This window comes from Seriola dumerili, unplaced genomic scaffold, assembly GCF_002260705.1.
Source record: "Seriola dumerili isolate Sdu_G_001 unplaced genomic scaffold, Sdu_1.0 BDQW01000381.1, whole genome shotgun sequence".
Taxonomy (NCBI): domain Eukaryota; kingdom Metazoa; phylum Chordata; class Actinopteri; order Carangiformes; family Carangidae; genus Seriola; species Seriola dumerili.
The window spans coordinates 1,241,409-1,264,050 of NW_019174636.1; the positions used below are offsets into that span (position 1 = coordinate 1,241,409).

At 38.5% G+C, this 22,642-nt stretch overlaps 1 protein-coding gene across 1 annotated transcript; it reads right to left on the bottom strand.

The window, feature by feature from the left end:
* Positions 1-382: 382 nt before the first annotated feature.
* Positions 383-10,221, bottom strand: LOC111233240. Its single transcript, XM_022761009.1, has 22 exons — positions 10,189-10,221; positions 9,227-9,362; positions 8,677-8,865; positions 7,679-8,558; positions 7,151-7,334; positions 6,892-6,987; positions 6,360-6,524; positions 6,104-6,278; positions 5,870-5,971; positions 5,603-5,744; positions 5,305-5,505; positions 5,053-5,168; positions 4,712-4,880; positions 4,401-4,580; positions 4,029-4,307; positions 3,767-3,938; positions 3,652-3,686; positions 3,470-3,534; positions 2,906-3,016; positions 2,597-2,811; positions 2,405-2,495; positions 383-1,855 (listed from the first exon to the last, which is right to left on the bottom strand). The coding sequence occupies exons 1-22, from the start codon at positions 10,212-10,214 to the stop codon at positions 1,688-1,690; spliced, it is 3,897 nt and encodes a 1,298-aa protein (XP_022616730.1). The 5' UTR covers positions 10,215-10,221; the 3' UTR covers positions 383-1,687.
* Between the last annotated feature and the right edge of the window lie 12,421 nt (positions 10,222-22,642).

Consider the following 22,642-nt stretch of genomic DNA (forward strand, 5'->3'; position numbering starts at 1 on the left):
GGAGCAGCAGTGAGATAGGATTCAAACCAAGAAAGTACTTTGCCCGAGATGCCCGTGTCGGAGAGTGCAGATAGCATGATGTGGTGGTTCACTGAATTAAAGGCGGCTGATAGGTCCAGCAGCCATGTCATTCAATGTTATTATACTTATTTTATGAAATAAGTATCAGATTAGATGCTTTATCAGGAGGTACTTAATACTGAAGCAGGTCAATTCTCAGGTCAATATATAACTGTAAATGCTGAGTTACAAAATAATGAAGCATTAAGTAATATCTATTTTTAATTCACATCAGTCACATTTAAAATGTCGAGACATTCTCAAAGAAGTACAGATGAGTGTGTGCATGAAAATATTTTTTAATTACAATGTATGGGCTGCTTGTTCTTTGACTACACACCTATTACAAGGCGTAGTCTCACACATTTATTGCAAGGAAGTTAGAATGAGAGGGTGTCAACTCTAAGATGATCTGATAAAACACTAAGGGTGCTGACACATTTGTTATGAATTTTTTTAATATATATTTTAATGCCAAAAACACATGGTCTGGGGAAATATGCCTGTATTGTAGTTTAGCAGCTACTGCAAACTGCAAACCATTCTGATAATAAACTTGGACTATGATACGGTACGATATGTTCAGTTTAATTAAGTCACATTTCCACAAATATTTCTCGAATGATAGTAAAAATAAAAAAAAAAATCAAAGTTTCCCACTAGTGTGTCTACAACATGTAAATTAACATATTTCTCTCTTTCCTCTTCAATGTTAAATATAAAAAACACATTTACTACTGTACAGTTTTCTTTCTTACAGCATTTAGAATAAAAAACAGCTAAGATATCGCAAAAATATTTTATTCATCTGGTATTTTTTAGAGAACATACAACGAAACAGGCAACGCTCATTATTGCTTTAAAAAGGTAAAATTACGCAGCATAGAAACAATTTTACCTTGGTTAATTAGACTTTTGTCTCATTCATTCTAAAATAAATACAAATAATAAATGGCATGTGCCTCCTCTGATCACCAGTGTTTTACCCATCGGAGAACAACTCTGCAGTTAAGGCAGCCAACACTTTACATATTTGGTTTTAAGCTTACATGTTTATCCAAGACATTTTAAAAACTACTCTGATAATTATATTTCCATCATGATTACAAGCGATTGACAGTAAGGGCAGCACGCAACATGCTCTAAACCAATATCAAACAAAAACAGATGGTGTCATTACTCTTCACAGTCTGTTACTGTTTCTAAACTTCATTTGTACCTCTTCACATTACAGTGCATTACATATTGAAGCAGCAAATTTACAGTGAGACATAACATAACAGATCCTTCATAAATAGCATTCACAATGTTACATTTACTGACATGATGTTGTCTGGTTGCTTTATTTGCACACACCACACATATGCACACACTCAATCAAATTTTTTACAGATTGGTTCACTCTTGCTCTGTTCCTGAATTGTTTTTAAATTAATTGTGTGTGTCACTGTAAATGTGTCACTTGTTTTCTGCAAAGCACTTTGTGGCAAGTTTTTATAAATAAATTGCACTTGAATAGATGTAAACATAACACAAATAATACACATAATAAAGACATTTTTAGTGACCTCTCACATGCTTTGGAGATTTCAAAGTGCTAAAAAGTTTTGGGTGTGCGAGTGTGTGTTCACACCATCGTCCCTTCATCTTGACTGTTAAAGCTTAAGGCAAACTCATCTTCACTGTCCTCAAAGTCAAAGTCGTCATGGGATAAGGAGCTGGTGCTGGAGTTGAAGTCAGAGTGTAAGTTGGAGTTGGAGGGCATATTAGAGTCGGACGTGGGGTCAACATCAGCCTGGGAGGAGTTAAAATGAACATCAGTGTACATAATTGCCACCATGCCTGGATCACTTCTGGCGGGTAACTACGCATTGTGAGGAGGAGGGTGTGGTTGGGAATGCAAGTACATTGGGTTTCCACTTGTTTCAGTAATTGAGGAAAAATATTTGCAGACCAATTTAGTGTTCTCCTCTGTCATGAGTAACTTGCATAACACTAATTACAGTGACATAAATTCTGCACATTATTCTTTCTGCACATTAAAATAATTTCTAAGAAGGACACATCGTACTTAGGAACTTCAACACCTACTAACATTTTTCATTGCTTTTCAACCCATAGGTTAGACAACAGAAAAATAACTTTCAAAGAGGGCAGGAGCCATTTACAATAACTTGATTATTAAACTTTATTATTATATCGATAATGTTTCAGCAACAATGTGCCCTCCTCAGAGATTTGTAGAAGAACCAAGGGGACAAAAAGGATTATGTTAAAATGGTGTCTGTAATACTTTGGTTAGTAGATTAGTATTAGAAGTAACAATCGAAATAGTTGTAAATACCTTTTTGCCTATCTTATATACATCTGCATCATATTTTTGCTCCCGGGGTACGGTGTCCAGAAAGGCTACATAATGGATCAGGGTGTAGATTCTGGGTAAACACAAAAGTTTTTAGTTAGTCAGCATGTGTGAACATCATGAGCATCACAACACTGTGGAGAAAAAAACAAGGTGTATGATGAAAGTGGTTACCTGTGGTACAGCATGCCAAAGAACTGGATCACGACCGATGTGGCAAACCCCAGGATGAACATAAAGCCAATGGGATCGATTTGAACATCTTCTCCAGTTTCCTCGAGGTTGAAGTCGACCTTTGGGATCCTGATGGAGAAGGTGGCCTCGAAGATCTGGAGGGTGAAGGTCGCCACCAGCCACAGGGCATTCAAGATGAAGAAGGCGAAGTTGATCTGTTTGTCAAGAGAAAGATAAGATTACTTTCAGATCAACTGCACAGTGGTTTCCTGTTAGACATGTACCACAGTTCAGTTCCCCTGAACCTACCTTGTTTCTCAGCTCCCTCAGGTCACTGGCGATCTTTTTCTGTCTCTGTTTGTCATCGGGCAGAGGTTTCAGGTACTTCTCCTGAAGCTCTTTCCAGAAGTCCTGCTCCTCCTGCAGAGAAACACAGGAAACCTTACAATTAAGTATTTTCTCTAGGGCAGGAAACTAGCTCTGTGTTCACCTTTACCATCACTCTTAAGGTTTAATGTTGTTGTAAATGTCATCATTCGCCCATGTCTGCAAGAGTTTTCATGTATGTATATATATATATATCGCCCATAAAGTTGGAATAATTTTGTTTTCAGACGCAATCCTCTGTTTATTCCTATTCAAATGCATCAGTACTCACTTTTGACCAGGTGCAATGATTACATTATGTGTCCCAATTACCCAGGTGAAATGAAATAAATCACATTGTCACAATCATTTCATGGAAAAAGGAAAAAAATATTTTATTCCAACTTTATGAGCAACAGTGTGAGCATCATTTTAAGGAATGGGCAGAGGTGTTTCAAATGGGATTTAGAGTTAATCATTAAAACGGATAAAATAAGACACACGCACCTGGTCGAGTGAGTCCTCCTGCAGTCGCATGTCACTGGACAGCTCCTGTAGTTCTGTGACCCAACCTGGAGAAAAGAGCAAGACGGGAGGGTTTTAGATAACATCACAATTGCAAGTGTGTTGGAATTTTTATCAAAAATAATAATAATAATAATAATTTTTGCCAAATTGTCAGGACTTACATTGGGTAGAAGCATCAAAAACAGGTGACACTTGCCTGAAACAGAAAATTTATTAGCATCGTCTCACACTTTGAATGACTGACACATTTCAGTCAATGTTTGACTTTTAGCTTACCCCTGCTCTTCCTCTGTGATCCTTTCATCGTCTACAATTGTGTTTCGGGGTTCAGGCTCTGCAGACTCTGGGATCATGTTCTCCTGGCTAACAGTGAGCTGTTGTCCTTGAGACCTCTGGCTGGATCTTTTACATTTAACGCACGAGAAGTACTGCTGGAAGATGTTTTTGGCTGCAAGAGTAAAAATCAAGTTCAGCTCAGCCATAATACTGGGCAAGCGTCATGCTGTTAGGCTCTATAGCAATAAAGTCTCCCATCTACCTTTCTGTGCTGTTGTTTGCGGGTTCGTCACTGCAGCTGTTGGAGCCCCAGCAGCAGGTTTCATCTCCCTGGTGCCCCAGGACACGTTGTTCATGTTGACCATGGAGTAGATGGTGAGCAGGAGGTAGGCGCTGGGGATGCAGAGGATGTAGAGAAAGCCGTAGAACACTATGGGGAACTCCTGCGGATGCATGATAGCAGTGGTGACATAGATCATGGCCATGACGACGACAAACATGCTGCTGGGTGTCAGGATGGTTTTGTCCTTCACCATTGAGCCTGAAAGATAAGTGAGTGAAGGTGAGTTTTTTAAGGATTTAAGCAGCTTAAAGCTGCATGTGATAAAGTGATACCTGCTGGAACATAACGTACCTATAATGGACATCGTCACCACCAACATGAGGAAGGCATATATGATACTCATGACTGCTGCAATACTGATCTGAGTGTCTGCTTTGACCTTGAAGCAAATGATCAGGTAGATGGATGGTGGTATCACAGCTAGGACCAGAGCAACAGCAGCATGAATTTTAAGGACGAAGGCCAAACTACCTGGAGGACACAACAGAAGGGGAAAACACACATGTCGTTTTTTGCTTTGTATAAACAGCTTATGTTGCATTTTATATTTACAGCAGAGCTTGAGGTCACATGATGTCCTCAAGCTCAAAAATAACACCTACCTGCAACCAAAAGACAGATGGTGGCCGGCGCCAGAATGGCTGAGATCATGGCGAAGAGCTGGTAGAACATGAAAGGTTTCGACATGGATGAGTTCCTCTTGGAGATCATGCTGGTGGAGCCCAAGAGATCCACAACGTTGGCCATTGTGGATGGTCCCCATCGCCGACGCTAGACATGGCAGATCACTATTAGCATGACTTGATGGCTAAATAATAACTTATACCCAATGAGAGCAACATTCATAAATGTAAATGATAATGATGTGCAGTTTCAGAACCTGTAAATTTGTCAAATCTTTGTGGATTTTTTTAATGGCCATCTGATTAGCTGCAGCTCTCACCTGATTGTAGAGTTCTTTGAAGTCTTCAGGTGCGTTGGTGTAGGCATCAGATGCAGCGTTGTATTCCACTCTCCATCCCTGCTTCAGCAGCAGAGTGCAGAGCCAGCGGTCCTCACCTGCATGGAACAGGTAATGTATTTGAAAGTGAATGGGAAAGTGGTCTCAGACTTTTGGACGCCACTGCAGGAGAAAACAATTGTCGAGGGTATCAAGACGGAGTAAGAGACAGGACGTTCTACCAACATCTGTTACCTTGGTCGTACTGGATGTAGTGGCTTGCCTCCATGGATTTAGTGGAGTATCTCCTCATCACGTTGTCGTCCATCAGCGCCTTTGCTCTGAACAGACTGAAGCAGCCGGGGCTACACAGCACGGAGCCGAACACGTGCTCCGCTGTCTTCTGCAGCCAGTGACTAACGGCGTACTCAAACTTCTGGAACCACACTGCAGGACCTGTAATGGAAACACAGAGGTATTGTAAACCTTGACAAGACTCTCTACATTGTTCCTCTTCTCTACTGTTTTTTTTTTTTTTCTACTTTGTGCCAACCTGATCCAGTGGGGTGAATCCTGCCACACGCTGCCCCGACACGTGGGTAATTTTTCAGACGATCAATGAGCAGCATCACAGCAGGTGGCTGGAAGTCTGTGTCGCCATCTAAAGCCAGGAGGTAGGTGTTGTGCTTCTCTTTCTGGAGGAACACAAACAGTTTGTTCTGTTTTTACATACTTGCTATAGTAGTCTTTTATGTTTCATTGAGAAATTAGGTGCATGCATGTTCAAGATCATAAAAAAAAAAATTTTCTCTTATCTCACCTCAATCTCTTCTTTCAGGTCCTTCTCATCCTTGCTCTTCTGCCAGCGAGAATAATATTTGGTCATGAGTTTCCAGCCCAGGAGATAGTAAAGGTACATGACCTGCAAAATAAAAAATTAACAAAACTAGTATTTTTCACAATGCATTAGTTCAAGTCTTGTATGAAATGACTGTAAATGGTACACGAAGGTGAAATTCTAACTTCTGGAGTCTATAGTTTGTTATTTTCCTACCTGAGACCATCTTTTCTTGTGGCGGATGAGCTCTTTGTCCTTGTAGTGCACCGTGATGTTGTTCCCGTGAGGCATGGTGATGACAAGACGACCTCCATACGGTGTCCTGATCACCTTCTGATCAGGGATCTGCTGCTTCCTTGTGAAGAGCTTACCATCGATGTTTGTGAAGATGCTGATGACAGGAAGTGAGAAAACACTTTCATAGCAATTTGTGTTCCGTGACTGTAGACCATCTCTGATCAATGGTTCTTACCTATAGACTTCTTTGATGATTTCCACAAGGTTCTTTGAATATTCGTTGAGGTGACGCTCCTGACCCCCACCAGCGCCTTCGAACGCATCATCAAAGTAGATATGGGCTTCGAAGGTGAAATCACGGCTCTTTGACTCTTCAGTCTTTGGTCTGTACCTGTCCAGTCTGTGGTGATCAGAGAAACACAAAGAGGGACTGTGAGGAAATACACTGTGATAAAGTAAGACTACAAGGATATGCCTGGGTCCTCGGCCCAAGTCTGGCCCATATATTTCCACATCAGGGCAGATTCTGGCTATTATCCTCCACTAATGTCTGACAGCCACAAGATTTTCTGTGTGTGTACCAGAATTTGTCCAGATGTGGAATTAGCATCTGGCGATCATGCTGTATATGGGCCAGATTGGGACAGTGGATCCAGGTGTACACTAGGCCAGAAGAAAACAAGCATGTGGCCCACATGAGGCCCACAGAGAGAGAGTCAGAGGATTGGAAAGATTATTAAATTATAGACCATATCTGCAAAACTCACCTGAATATTGAGATGATGATATTCATCATTTCATCGTAGGTCTCATGCCACATGGTCGCACACAGATACACCATCGCCGTATCAAACGCCCTGGAACTTGATATGACAAAGATTTACAAACTTGAGAAACATACTTTTTGTTTGGATGAGACAGATATCCATACCTGATCTCAAGCTTAACTTCAAACCCAATTCCAAGCAGACCTTGACGAACCAATGGAACAGAATGGAAGACTACACTAGCATCACACACACTTACTTCTTCTTCCTGTTTCTGGTCTGTATGTTGAACCGGGTGTTGAGTAGCAGGGACTGCTCAATAAAGGCTCCTTCATACAACCGCCTGACGAACAGGTCTTGGGTTCTCTGGATACGATACAAATTGAGGTACCACAGGTGGAGAGTGGCCAACACAAGCCCAAGCCACCAGGCCACTGCTGAACCTGAGGGAAAATGAATAAAAACACTGGATGAAAAGACCAACTTTGGATACTAGTACCTTTATCTCTAGCTTATGATGAAGTTTTTGAGTTCAGAGAAAAATAAAATCTGCATGCAACGAATTTAAAAGCAAAAATACATCATGGTGGAAGATTTTTGAGGCTAGATTTTTCTTCTTCAAAGCAATGGATCCTACACACAGCACAGCACTGTGACTGTGCAAGTATGTAGGTCAGGGTGTGGTGCTCTATAGTAGCTTCCTTTATGTATGTATTATGTATTTACGTCTGTATGTAGAATTAGTACTGAATGTTATCATAGCTTTTACCACACAGCTGTTCATTACCTGTCAGCATGCCAATGTCAGTTATTTTGGACATGTCCAGGAAGCACAGAGTGTGTGTAACATCCAAAACCAGTTCTGAGAACACACTTCCGTTCAGGTCTTGGTTTCTTCCATCAACAACCACATTGCAGTAGCGTGTGAAGTTGATGCTTTCAGTCCCGTTCAGGCTTATTCTGTAGTCCTGATAGTAAACAATGACAGGGATGACGAGCAGAGCCATAACAGCCAGAGAGGCCAGGTAGAGAGGCAGGATGAAGCATCGTCGCAGGGCGTGCATCTTGCAGGCTGCAACAGCGAACCAGTGACAGAGAGCTGAAGAGATCAGCTGGACCCCAACGGTGATGGCTATAATCCTTGTCTCACGGCTCGGGATGGATTTCACCACCTCCCAGTCCATGTTGTACAGAGGGACGTAGGCTCCCAGCACGCAACCGGTCACCACAATCCTGAGCAGGCTGGAGAGGATGTGCAGGATGTTCTGGGCTCTCCTCATGTCTTCTGAGAGGTTTTTGAGGAAGACGGAGCTGCTGTTCTCGCCAATCAATCTGAAGTAGTTCTCCCACCAGTTGAAAGACACCAAGAAGGCCCCCCCAACAGCCAGACCCACCCAAATGATCATCTTGATATCAGTAGGATCTTTCATGATGTATAAAGTGAGGAACAGGACATAACCGATCAAGATGAGGATGAAGGCGGCAATGGAGGGAAGCAGGAAGCGGTTCCTTTCCTTGGCAGTACACTGAGCGACCACCTGTAGGAGCGTAGAGAGGACAGCTACACCGTTCAGAATCGTCACATTGGTCACAATGTCCAAGTGCGGCATCGCCACGATGGTGAGAATTGCTGCACCCGCAGACACCACGAACTCGAAGAACAGAACCTGAAGAAGGAGGAGAAGAAAAACAGCAAATTAAAAAAAGGACCACACTACCTGCCAGGATATGTTTTAGGCATCAGTGAAAGATGAGATAAAGGTCAGAGATGTTGACTTGTCTTACGAGGGCAGCAGTACTCTTCCATGGCAGCTTTGATGTTTTGTAACACGCCTTCCAGATGCTTTTGAGAAACAGAAAGACACTGGAGGCGATGAGAGAGCAGCCGATACACAGGAGAACGACAGGTTTCTGCTCTGCTGGGATCGTCAGTGTTCCTTCATTGGCCAAGGTGATGAGGAGGAGGAAAGAAGTCTGGAGCAGACAAAAAAAAAACAAAAAAAACAATGAATCAGTTAATCAAAACTGCAGTGTGAGGGCAATGTGAAAATCAGAAGCTGCTCCACAGACATCGACTGAGCCCCTAACTTAAGTTATTACACCAAAAGTAAATGTGTAATCTAAAGTTGATAACAGGGATGTACCAAAATGTAGGCTGCAAGCTGCAAGAATTTAATGTGAAAATCTACCTGTCAACTAATTAAGCGATTCATTCCTGTCTATGAAGCAGAGACTTTATGCAAATATGAAAAATAAGGGTCATTTCTACAGGGTCTAGCTCTAGTCATATTTATATTAATAATGTCATGTAAAAAATGTATACAAAATAACAAACCTTGCTACATACGGCCAATCCAAACACAATCAGGGCAACTAAAAAAAGACAGATGATCTTTAGTAGTTTGATTAGTTTCCAGGGCGTTTGCTCATCTTCAATGATGGGAACCTCTCGACAGGTGTCCCACGGCCTCCTAAAGAAAGACACCAACATGTCATTTTCTAAGATATGTAGAAAAGTAACAAGTTAGGAAGCTGATAGAAGAAATTAGAATAAAATAATACAATAAAAGTATAACACTCAAATGTAGTTATGAATAATAAATCAAAATAATAATGATACATGATGTGGTAAATAGAGGGACCAATCATTTGTTCATTAATTAAAAGAGTAAGAATTAAATTTTGATAACAAAACATTATTTGTAAACTGTAACAGCAGCAGAAAAAATGTCTGAAAAGATTTTTAAATAACATTGAATTAATGTTTATAACACAGTATAATGCAGTTGTAAGAAGATATAAGGTCTTTTTAGGTGTTTACTGATGTATCCAGTCATGGACACGCCACCTATGAAATGTCCATAACTGGGTGCTGGTAAACCTATTATAAATGATTATATGACACAACATAGTTCTTCATATTAGAATAATTTATATAATAATTTATAAATTGTTGAACATATTTGTCATTAGATCTGCTTATAACTATGTTTATGATGTGTTATCAATTATTTACCATACACTGCTTATGAATGATAAATAGGAACAACTGATCATATAAACAATCTTTTCGCATTATTTACTTAAACAACTGCATAACTAACTTACTAATCTGTCATTGCAGAAAAATATGACAAAATACAAAAATATGAAAAAAATATTTTCTAATATCTCATTATTTCCGCACTAGTTCTACTATAATAAATAGTTTTTTGTAATAGCTGAAAGTTAACTTCTATTAGTAGAAAATAAATAAATATATATGCATTTATTTGATAATAATCTGTGTGGACTTACTTGAGTATTTCTTTGTCTTCTTCCATGATGATAATTGCAAATGAACTCTCTCAGACTGAGTGAGCCTATAAAGCATTGACTACACCTACATTCACCTGATTTACCTGAGGGTGGGGCCAAAAATGTGCGCGCAGCTTCAGGTAAATCAGGTCTGTGAATGGAAGTCAGAGGACACAGACTATACCAGCACATGAGGGATAAAATTCATTTTCAACTGAATTTTAAAGTAGCCCAATAATTTAAAGTTCAATGAACAATAATTGATATAATATTAATATAATATTAATATTAAACATCCCTCCTAAAAGCTCTCAAATATGGGTGATAAATGTGTTGTTTCTGTATATGTATTTGTATTTGTTGTGCATTGGGAGACCAAATGAGATGCAAACTTTAGGTGTGGACTATTGCTTGTGTTTGGGGAGGTGACAGATGGCAGGGATGACTAGTCAGAGTAAGTGAGAACGTGAATGAACATAAAGTTTGACTGTAAAAACACAGGCACAAGTAGAAATACAAGTTCATTTTACCTAGGGAAAGCATGACACTAATTTTCTTAATGTTCACACTGACAGTAATTTTGTGGCCATGGCTCAAAAGCAAGAAACACACAACTTAAGCTGAAGTCGTCACGTCAAATTACTGTTAGAATCCTTTTTAAAACAAAAATGATTGTAAAATCTACAGAATCAGTTCTAGGAGTGTTGTGAAAAACATTTACCACAGCAAACTCAGAAATTAACATAGATTAGTGGTTCAGATTGGCCATCACAACTTTTGTGCCCAAGACTTAGCCTGGGAGTCATTTCTCCCATGAATACAGAAATGTGTTTTGTGTACACAGTTCTCAAATTTTATATAGATATAAGTATCAGTTGCTCATTTCATGGTCTGTGACACTAAAAAAGGTGACAGAACTTTAATCAATCAATGTATAGCACTTTTCATACAGGTAAGTGCAGTTCAAAGTGCTTCACAGATGACTGTTGAGCTGAAAAGAAAAGGGCAAATCAAGTAAGAAATCTAACAATAAAAAAGATTTTAAAAGACCTACGACTTGTATTTGAGTACCCCTGCACTAGAGGAAAGTCCTACAAGCTAATGAGTTTGATGATCCCCTGACTGAGCTCCACCCTGAGGTTGACTTTTTGGTTCTTTATTGAAATATGAACAGCTACTGGATGGATTGCTGTAAAGTTCATGGTCCCAAGAGGACAGACCACTGATGTTGTCACTTTTGTGCCATTGAAATGTTCAATTGTTCCAATACTTTGGTTTATGATCAAAAATAATCACATTACCATCAACCTCAGCTGTATTTTGTATTTAGTGCCTCTTAGCAAATGTTTGCACGCTAACACAGTGACCATTATAGGCTACCTGCTAAACCTCAATAAGCTAGTATTATCATAGTAATTATGTTAGCATACTGATGTGAGCCTTTAGCTCAAGTGAAGCTTCACAGAGCTGTCAGCATGTCTGTAGACTTAGTTTGGAGATACCTATCTTTCAGTAGTGTTACAGAAGACAACAGGCCAGGAAGCCACCAAAATCATAAGGATTCATCCTCTGGGCAGCATGAATATCATGGGAGAAAATTTCATGTGAGTAATAGTTCTTAAGACATGTAGCCAAAGTGTTGGTGAGCAGGACATTTTAACCTTTTGGAGCTAGATAAAAAGGGAGGCCCAAAGTCATTAGGAATAATCCTATGGGGAGCATTGAATATTCACCATATCTAATCCAAGCTAATCAAAGGTTGGATCAGGGTGTAACTTCATAAATATTACAGAATCATCTGTCTGGAGAAGCAATTTTAATCAGATTTTCCAATTGTTTCATGTTTCATTTCAACACTGACAGTACAGTAGCACCGAGCTGTGTAAAAATCATGTACTGTCATATTCATAGAAAATCCTGTCAGCAACAGCCTACCAAACGTCCCTACCAAAGAGACAAATACGCCCTTGTTGGAAAGGAACATGAGTCACCTTTGATGAGTGGTGGTTTGGTTATTGTTTCTGTTTAGAGAAAATGTTGTTTTAAGTAATTAAAGAGTTACTTACCTTAGGCAGGTTGCCTTTGGCAGGATAGAGCAGCTGTGAATGATGGCCATACTACTACTTATAATTTGCTGTGGCGAAGACTGGGTGATGCATAGGCCTGAGTCTGGTCACCAAAGCTTTATAGTGCACTTTGAAAAGTCATCAAAATACCTTCAATAATTTCCCATTTTATAAAATTGTACACATAAAAATAAGATTCTCTAGAGCAACAAACAAATAACAAAATAATAAATAATGACAGCTGCAGGGCTTTTTGCTAAAGGGCCAATGGTTTTAGCATTTTTGACACACTCCCACCTTTATATAGAAGTCAACATTCATTATCTAAACCCACCTCTCCTTTGCAGAATATACTATGTGATAAGAGAAATAGAATTGACTTTTATAAAGTACTGTTGCTTGTGTAAGTTTAGTCCAGTAAAGGCAGTAAGTGGGCCAATAGGAGCCACCGCATTGAAACAGATATTGCTGGCTGAAACAGGTTCATAACTACAACAGAGATATATACTTTTGTGTGGCCATGGTGGTTTAGTTAGTCTTCATGATATTAGCCTTTATAATAGGCATCCCCATTGTTTTCACTCAGGAATTCATGAGTTTTAGGTGGTTGGGTAAATGAACAATATTAAAATCCATGTATACTGAAGGCTAAGTAATTGTATTAGCAGTGGCGGAAAGTAATTCATTCCTGTGAAACTACCGTGGATACTGAATGGTTTTAAATAATGTGAGTTCAATATTATAATATTATAACCAAATATTATAACCTAATTAATAATTTGTATCTCTTTGAAAAACACATGGACGGCACGGTGGTAAAGTGGTTACCACTGTTGCCTCACAGCAAGAAGGTTCAGGGTTCAATTCCCCGGGCCTGGGGACTTTCTGTGTGGAGTTTGCATGTTCTCCCTGTGTCTGCATGGGTTCTCCCAGGGTGCTCGGGCTTCCTCCTGCAGTAAAGTTGGAATAATTTTGTTTTCAGACACAATCTTCTGGTTATTCCTATTTAAATGCATCAGTAATCACTTTGGAAGAGACTGACTACTAAAGTTTTGAGAAGATATACACTTTATACGTCAAGAATAAATCACATTGTCACAATCATTTCATGGAAAGAGGTAAAAAAATATTTTATTCCAACTTTATGAGCAACAGTGCATCTCTCTGCTCCTTCATGCAGTGTTTTTTTCTCATGTGTGACAAAATGTCAGCTTTGATGATGTCTAAAAAAAATAGGTCATACCGAGAGGTCAGTGGAAGAATGAAGAAGTTGTGCTGAATCAGATTTGATGCATGACCACAAAGGTTTGGCTCCCTGCTGCTATGTGATTAAAGTCAAGGATTATCTTTTCTCAAGAACTAGTTTATGTGTGAAGCTTTTGTTTTTGTTTTCACCTTGTGTCTGCTTCTGTTTGAAAATAAAATCTTAAAAGTGACACATCATAAACAGCTAACAGGAAGAATTTTGCAATACGATTTCAGGATTTCGGACACCCCTAGGGTGGACTGTACCATCTCTTAACCTTGAAATTAGATGAACGTCCCATCTACTTGTCAAGTCTCTGCACCCATACATTGCACAGACATTGTAGGTAAATGTAAGTAGTAGTATAATTGTCTAGCTTGTGTAATACACCTTACTTTCTTATGTTCAGAGTGTCTGAATTAGATTGTGTCAAGTATCCACAGATAAATGCTAATGTTGGCAGTGTTGTGCATGAACGCCTTCAATGAATAACGTTCATTGAACATGTTAATATATTTTGTGAACGCTGAACTGAACGAATCAGTTCACAAATGATGAATGTGAATGTGAGCGGCATTCACTCTTCACGTTTCACCACAGTTTTATGGAATAGTTTTATATTTTATTGTAACTTAGTTCAAAATTTTGAAAAATGAACTATGAATGTGAACTAGTTCATTTTCATCCGTATGAACTGAACTTTGAACTAGTTATTTTTAAGTGTGAACGGGCACAACACTGAATGTTGGCTAGTTTCTAACTTTTGCCTTAACTTACACTGTAGCTTACTAATGTGAGCTACTTTCTTACTTTTGCCCTAATTTACAGTAGTTTGTTTCTCATGTGTGACAAAATATCAGCTTTGATGATATCTAAAAAAAAATAGGTCATACCGAGAGGTCAGTGAAAGAATGAAGAAGTTGTGCTGAATCAGATTTGATGCATGACCGCAAAGGGTTGGTTTCCTTTTGTTATGTGATTCAAGCCAAGAATTATCTTTTGGTTTTGTTTCCACCTTGTGTCTGCTTCTGTTTGACAGTAAAAACTTCCATGTAAAGTGACACATCATAAACAGCTAACAGGCATACATTCATGCCTGAAAGAATCTTATAATACGATTTCAGGATTTCAGACACCCCTTAAGCTCATAAACAGCTACCAGGCACAAGAATGAAGCTTTGTGGGCCTTTGCTACTGCTGCTACCATATCTTATGTCCATCACTTCACAGGGACAAACTGCTGCCTGTCAAATATAATCATGAAGTGACATAGAGCTGCAGTTTATCTTACCCCTGAAGATTTTCTCCTAGTCTGCTGGTTTCACAAAAATAAACTCTACTTACTTGAAGCAAATCAGCTCCATCACTTCCATCAGAGAACCTGTCATCTGAAAGAATTCAACAGGTACCAAAACATGCTAAAGGGGGGAATCCAATGATGGGTGTAACAAAAGAAAAAATAAGAAACTGGTAAAAATAGCAGCAACTAAGTAAGGGCCTATCTCAAAAGGATATGGTGTTTTACAGTAGAAGACAAAGGGAACCAGCATTTACTTAAGACCAAACCTAGTACATGGCTGGATTGTGTTATAAGCTATTTACATTCTTCCTGGTATCAGCTGGTTTCAGCCCTTCATCTGTGCTTCTCTCCTACTCACTGTGCTCACATGTCCAGTATTTTAATACAAGCTAATTCACAATAAAGCTGTTCTCATTTTACATTTTTTTTTTGTTTCAGTTGTCAGACAACAGAACAAGACCTAACCCTAACCATAACCCCAGTTACCAAACTTTGCACGGAAATGCAGTACTAACTGCTTGTGCCCCTTGTACTCTTTTTACAGTACCGCCTTGCTCAAGGATGAAACCAGTAAGGAAACTGCTGATTTAATAGGAATCCAGGTGCTTTCTTTCTTGTCTTTGTGCTGTTCCCCTCCTCATACTTCTGAAGATATTTATCACCTTCCCTTCCTTATTTACAGTCTTTGGAGGCCGTGCCTTTGTAGCAGGCCTCCTCTGAAGGATGGGAAAGAAACTTTTCTGTCCTCTTCCGTTTTTTATGAGTGCATGCAAATACACTTTTATGTGCTTGCTGCCAAGGCAGCTCAGTAACAGAAGGTGCAATATTGGCATCACTAAAATCAAATACTCTGTGAAGAATGGGCATCTCAGCTCGTCACAGGATACATCATTGGTCACAACAGATGTGCCCCTCACAGTCTTGTTCCTGTTCTCATGAATGTTATTGTGAGAAATGTGTCATTCGTGATTTCAGTATCAACACAAACTGTGCTACACAGCCGAATATGTATCCAAGCTCAATTAACATTTACATCATACGGCGGATTGTAGCAGGACAGGTCCTTCATTATGTAATTAATTAAGAATGTTTGCTTCTTTTTTCTTTCACGGGGCCTGCAGCTGGTCTCTGTACGTCGTCTGAAAAAGATGAAATGTCTTGAAATGTTTAAAGCAGGTTGCACCACAAGTTTTTGATTCATAAAAAGATTAAATGATTTAAAGTAAAAGCACAACAAAAAACAATATTTGAGTGTCCTACATGCATTTCATGTAATGGCTTCATAATTTGGTTTGTGTAATAAATATAAAGAAACTTTCAGACAATAACATGGATTTCATGCACAGATGTTTATTAAAAACAGAAAACACTGTGTTAGCAACAATGTCCCCTCCCCACTGATACCAAGATATTTTTGGTTTTTTGTGTTGGGCGTCTCCCACTTGACTTTCACAAGCAGATACGTGCTGTTTTAGATGAAAATCATCCCACAGTATTCAGACTACGTGCTGTCAGCTAATCATTACTGCCTCTGCCAGATCTCTGCTGCTGCAGTCTGTTTGTTCTCAAGAATCCTGTTTGATAACTGAGATAAGGGATAAAGAGAAACCTGGTTTCCTTATACTGGGTTATGTTTTATGGGGTTTTTCTTATATTTTCAGTATCTTTTAATATGACAAATAAATTGAATGAACCCTAAGAATGGGTTTTCAGTGTTTAGCACCAGAATTAAACTTCTGGCAGTGAGGCAGCGTTTAGATGAGTAAATACAGCATTTACATACATTTTTTTTTTTTTTACAGGATTTTGCATGTTGCCAGTGAGGACGTGTTTCCTCCTTGGTAATAATCACCTTACCACCAATATGACTACTTTTTGCCAGGAACCACACATCAAGCGTGAAAAATAGGCGAGACACCGAATCTCTAAATCACGCAACAGATCATGATGCATCTAACCTGTTAACATGGACGCCAAAATGATAACCAATACATTCTGCAGCCTGCCACGCAGAGAGTGTGTTACGCTTAAATGTGAATGCACTTTTTCTCAGCTTTGAGCTGTTTTTGTGTGATTTTCCCCCTTTTGGCAAATTTAAAGGAACAATATGTAACACTGACTGCAAGAGTATAAAACGGATTTGCTGTGTTTTTACTGTTTGCAAATTATAAAACAGCTCATGTGAATTTTTGTTAACTCTATCAATGTTAGCTAGATGCAGCCGAACTTTAGGCTCCTCCGACTGTGGACTTTGTCTCTCTTTATTCTACGTCACCGCAGTTTTACCTTTGCTCCTATCATAATTACTAGGACCACTAGATGTCACCTAACAAAAAAATGTAGCTATGAGTCATAATAAACTGCTGCACAGACGACCTGTGGGCTCATTTTTCACAGGAGGACTGTTTTGGCAAGCTAGAGGGAGAGCAACACAGAAAACCACTAATGAATATACAGTAAACAAAAATGTTTTAAAGCAGACAAATGTTGTCATCCTACTGCTGTGATTTCATTCATCAAAGAATTAAATTGCACATTTATGAAGTGCTTTAGAGGAGATTTCAAAATATCCATATATATATATTGTGTATCGCGATATAGCGCAGAAATAATGTGATAGTATTTATAGTGCATATCACCCAGCCCTAATTTTGCAGTTAAAGTGCAGGTAGTTCACGGAGTTCAAAAGAGTTCATGTGAAAGACCCTAGCTGGAGACACTGAGATCCGTTTGTTCACACATCTAAGTAAACATCAATGTGAAGAAAATGAAATGGGCATTTATATTCAAAAAGTTGATCTCCCTGCTGAACCATAGATCATTTATAAATAAAGACACACACCCTGTTGTCTCTCTTTCATAATGAATGTGTACCTTTTATTAGAAGTCAACATAAAGAATACACTTACTGAACTGTAGAACAAAGACATACAAATAAATAATTAAAATAAATAATAATAAGTCAGTGGAGAGTCTGCAATATCATATGCATGCACTGTTAATACTGTAAATACAATGGCTTACATGACCCTTTTCAGCACATACACACATCCACACCATTATATGCTGCTAATTTTCTTTGTCAAATATGATCCATTGATCAATGATCAGCAACATTTTATTAAAATATAATCAACAAATAAATTCTGATGTATTAGTATTGATAATCACCCAACACTTTAAATTAATATCAGCGTTCCCATGCAATGACTATAATTACTCTCAGTGAATTATTGTCAGGCCTGGACTAGAATGAGGACTCAGATGCAGAGTGACAATAAGGCAGCCTTTATTTAAATACTCCTACCTCGAGAGGGAGTGACAAACAAAACCAGCTATGAAAAATTATGCTATCAGGGAAAGAATCTAATAAACAAAAACCCACTCCAAATGGAGGGACAAAACTGCTGAAACAAAAAGGAATAAACCAACAGAAAATCACTCCACAAGGAGGTTACAAAAACTGCTACAAACTTGACAAACCAAAAGCTCTATACTATGAGAATACAAACAAAAATCACTCACATGGAGGTTACAAAAACTACTATAAACTTGACAAACAGAAAGCTCTATACTATGAGAATACAAACAAAAATCACTCACATGGAGGTGAAGACTAAGTATAATAAGGCAAAGACAAGGCAAGGCATGGACTGTGATAGTAGGCTGGGGTGCACGACAGGAACGAGACACTCTGGCACAGGACAAAGGGAGTCGCAGACTATAAGACACATGAGGGCAAATGGGAAACAGGTGGACACAATCAGGAATCAGGGAAGACACTCGGACAGGTGACACATGAGGAAGGGCAAGTGACCTGAAACGAGAGGAGAGTTAACCTTTCAAAATAAAACAGGAAATGACAAGACATGGAGACAGGACAAACCCCAACTTGACCTCACCGCGTGACAATTATTAAAAAAATTGAGAGCTTCATATGACACTGATGTCTTCAGTGGTCTCACGGTTATTTAGTTGTGTGGCTGTGTGTTTATTATTTTGTCACATTATCATTTTTCAGTCACATGGCAATAAAGTTGCAAGTTAAATAAACACATTTAATTCTTAATCGGTCATTAAGATTCAACAAATTGAATTGAAATACTTAAATAAATTACAGTTGCATTACTATGAGTGACTGAGCTCTTGGGTTGTGAAGCTGACTAATCTGTGTTAATGACCCTGTGGTTATCAGACTTATGTTGTATTTCAAGTCCTCCCTCATACTTGTACAGTTCGTAAATAAAGAGGAAACAACATTTCAGTGACACATGGACAGAAAACTACAATCAAATGCTGCAGCACTCCGTATAAACTTTTGTTTTGTTGTATTTATACATTTGATATCAAGATTACTTTTTTTTAAATTTTTCATGCCTTTGCATTTTCCATATAAAGGAAGCTGTAGGGTTCTACACAGATTAACCAGGGTAGCATATTTTCTTTCATTCATTCATTTTGATTGTAGTTTTTTACCTATGGCTGAAATACCCTGGAAGATAGTTTATGAAGTTACTTATTAAGTTACTTAAGCTATTTAACACCACATTTCAACTTGCACCAGTGCTGCAACAGCTGTCAGTATTATTATTATAAAACCTTAACTAAGAGTAACTTATGTAACTTATAGTTTGGACTGAATGCAAAATGTGTGAGGACATGTTGCAGAACAGAGTGCATCAAACAAATGTGAAACCTTTCTCTGTGTCTGGTAAAATGTTCCTTTATTCTATGATCTACTGAACTATAAACAATTTCTTTTGTTTTTTGGCGAGTGTATACGTTCCAGTGGACGTTTCAGACAGACACCACAGTTACATCTGGTGTATCAACAACGAAAACTATAATCTTAAAACACTGTGAAAGTGTCATTCCTCAAATCTACCCAGAATAAAACATAACTTCAACATAAACAATCGTTCTGTCATTGATAAATTCACGCTGTAAGTTCTGCACAATGGTACTTCACGTAAAACTAATGATCACTGATGATGTCATAAAAACACTGTTTTTATGTATTTTAGTTTTCACATTTTGATTGCATGGTTGCAATTATGTTTTGACAAACAGGTGAAATGTGTTGGACAAATCTGTCAAGAGCTTTCAGTTGCAGTCCATATTTTATCATGTATTTAATCGTCTTTATTGGTGTTTTCTTGTTTTGTTTTGTTTTGCTTTTTGATGGATGTAAAAAAAAATCTCATTGAAAGTGAATTTTGTGTAGTTGCATCTTCTTGCACCATTTCTAAAGCTGACTAGTGAGTAGAACAAAGTACTGCATATTTTAGTCGTAAACCTATCACTCAGCAGAGCGATAATTTATGAGACAAACATCGATGGAATGGTAATAACATGACATTTAAAAGTCATGCTTACAGTTCAGTTTTCCCCATTCCGTAATATCTTTTAAGTGAGTTTCGTTAAGTAATGAAGGGATTATGCAACGAGCAATCTCATAAAGGTTTATAGAAAAAGACCATGTCCATTTTTGAAAATGGAGGGTAAATAACATAAAAGTGAATAAAAAACCATAAAAGCATAAAAAATAATAATAATAATAATAATAACCAAACTACAATCCAAAAAAAGGTTTCACTGAAAGTTGAATAATAATTTTAGTTGACACTTCTTTAAATAAATAGAAAAAACTCAAAAAATAAAGGTCACAACCCTTGACCCGTAGTTAAACTCAGCCAAACCAAGTTAATGGTACAAGGACTGAAAGAAAACTCATGAGTCGCAGAGCGTAAACACACAACTGAGCTTATATATTGCACCGAAGTAAAGGAAGGAAAAGATTGGAACGAAGGAAAGGGTTTTTTTCTGAATTGGGACTTCCTGCATTCTCTATATGAGGAGTAAACACTTATTGTAGCCTGACATCCCAGATTGCTTAACAACTCCTCCACTCTCACTGCTGACATTAAGAAACTCAAGTTTGTTTCTCCTTTTCTATACGTATTATTGTAATTATTCCACTACATGTGGATGTGAACTGAACTTTTTTTTTTCAAATCAAACTTTTCTTGGCAATGGAAAAGGTTACAATCGGCATTCACTCTCAGAAAAATGACTCTGCAGTAGATGTGGGTATTTATCGGCTCTGGCTCCAGTCATCAGCTATGTAAACACAACACCTGGGTGGTCATGGTAATTTTCACCCCTTTTCCTGCTGCTGTCATCTGTCCAGAAATCTGAAACCCTACAGCTACACAGCGCTCGGGGATGAAAGAGTGAGCTGCAGCCTTGAAAAAAGTTTTAAAAACACACAATCACCAACCAAAGCGTCTCCCACGGAGGCACCAGCACTTACAGGAGCACCAACCCAGAGATGGGACGTGACGGATCAGTTTTGGGTTTATCAGGTTTACCCACGTTTAAAAATCCTGCTTAAACCTGCTCATTTTGGTGTAAAAAGGGTATTAATAACCTCTCGCGAAGGTCCTGCAGGCCTGCTGCTGCTGGTACGCTCCCATGAGCCGTAGCAGAAGGTAGGGACGATTGACCTACTGTATATGTTTGTTGAGGTTGAAGAACTTGTTCCTGTGAACCAATGCAATACACGCTGGTTTCAATCTTCTCCATTTGATTTAACTGAATTTCAATAGACTTTGCAGAGAGATAGAATCAGAACTGAATTGTTACCCTTGTCACCCACATGTTAACAAAACTACAAGTCTACAGCCATGCTAGCAGCTCTTTGGGCTGTTCTTAGGCGCAGTGGTGTTTTGAGCTAAACACTTAACAGTTTCAGATACGCTAACATCAGCATGCTAACACGCTGATACTAGTCTTTGTGTTGCAATACATTTCAAAGCACAGTCACACTTCAAAAAATGCCTTGCGGGTTGAAGTAAAATGAGGAAATTCACTTTACTTTAGAGGAACTTGGCTTGTACAAAAGTGTGAGGGGAAAGGAAACAATAAGTTTCAGTAAAATGGTTGAAAATAATTGCATGACCTTTGCATGCAAACACGAGTCTGTGCTTGCTCACACACCTTCAGACCAATGAAAAATGAAACCAAAACATAATCATTTGGAGCCAGACTCAGCGCAGCAGTGATCAGGGAGTGGAGCCGCGGTATCAAGGTTAATCGAGTCAGTCACAGCTGTCAATCATGAAGTTACACTCCTGTTTCAAACAACGACAGTAATTAAACCAACTAATTTAACCAAACTGATCAGAAAAATGAACACTTGAACTTGAACATCCATCAGCGTGATGAGAACTATCTAAAATGACAGACACCATGTTTGGAAAAATGTATTTGACGGGTACTTCGCTTTTAGGGAGCTGTCCTGTCATCTGTCTTTAGGCCTATATACAGTCATTGCACCAGGCTGAGAGCGACAGTGTTAACATGCTGATGTTTAACAGGTCAAGGTTATTAACATTAACTAAAACTAACGAAAACTAAATGTGAAAAAACATTTCTGAAATAAAACTGTGTAAAAAAAACAATAACTAACTGAACTACAGAAGTAACTAGAATCAACTGAAATTACAGAGAAAATTTCTTTACTTTTTGTTTTTGTCTATTTATTTCATACATAAGCCTCTGGTATTTTGGGCAGATATTAAATATCTAGCCAAATGGAGCAGTATCCTACCAGCTGATTGGCTTTCAGTGTGTGACAACATGCACTTCAAGTGTCCAAAACATTCTGTGTATCAACAATGAAAGTACAGCATGTGAAGTATTGTTAATTTGCTGTAATTATGTGTCATAATTGTCATACTTGCAGCACATATGACTAGTGCTGGACAGTCCAGTTGACCAATGAGTCAATTTCTGAGTCAATCTAAATGAGTCAGACCTCTAGAGTTTTTAAGTTTTTTC

Bases quoted from the DNA above. Each gene is read 5' to 3' on its own strand.
- LOC111233240 (XM_022761009.1), bottom strand. From the start codon at position 10,214: ATGGAAGAAGACAAAGAAATACTCAA. The intron at 9,363-10,188 runs GTAAGTCCACAC...GTCTTTCTTTAG, and splicing joins GAAGACAAAGAAATACTCAA to GAGGCCGTGGGACACCTGTC. The intron at 8,866-9,226 runs GTTTGTTATTTT...TGTCTGCTCCAG, and splicing joins GATTGGCCGTATGTAGCAAG to ACTTCTTTCCTCCTCCTCAT.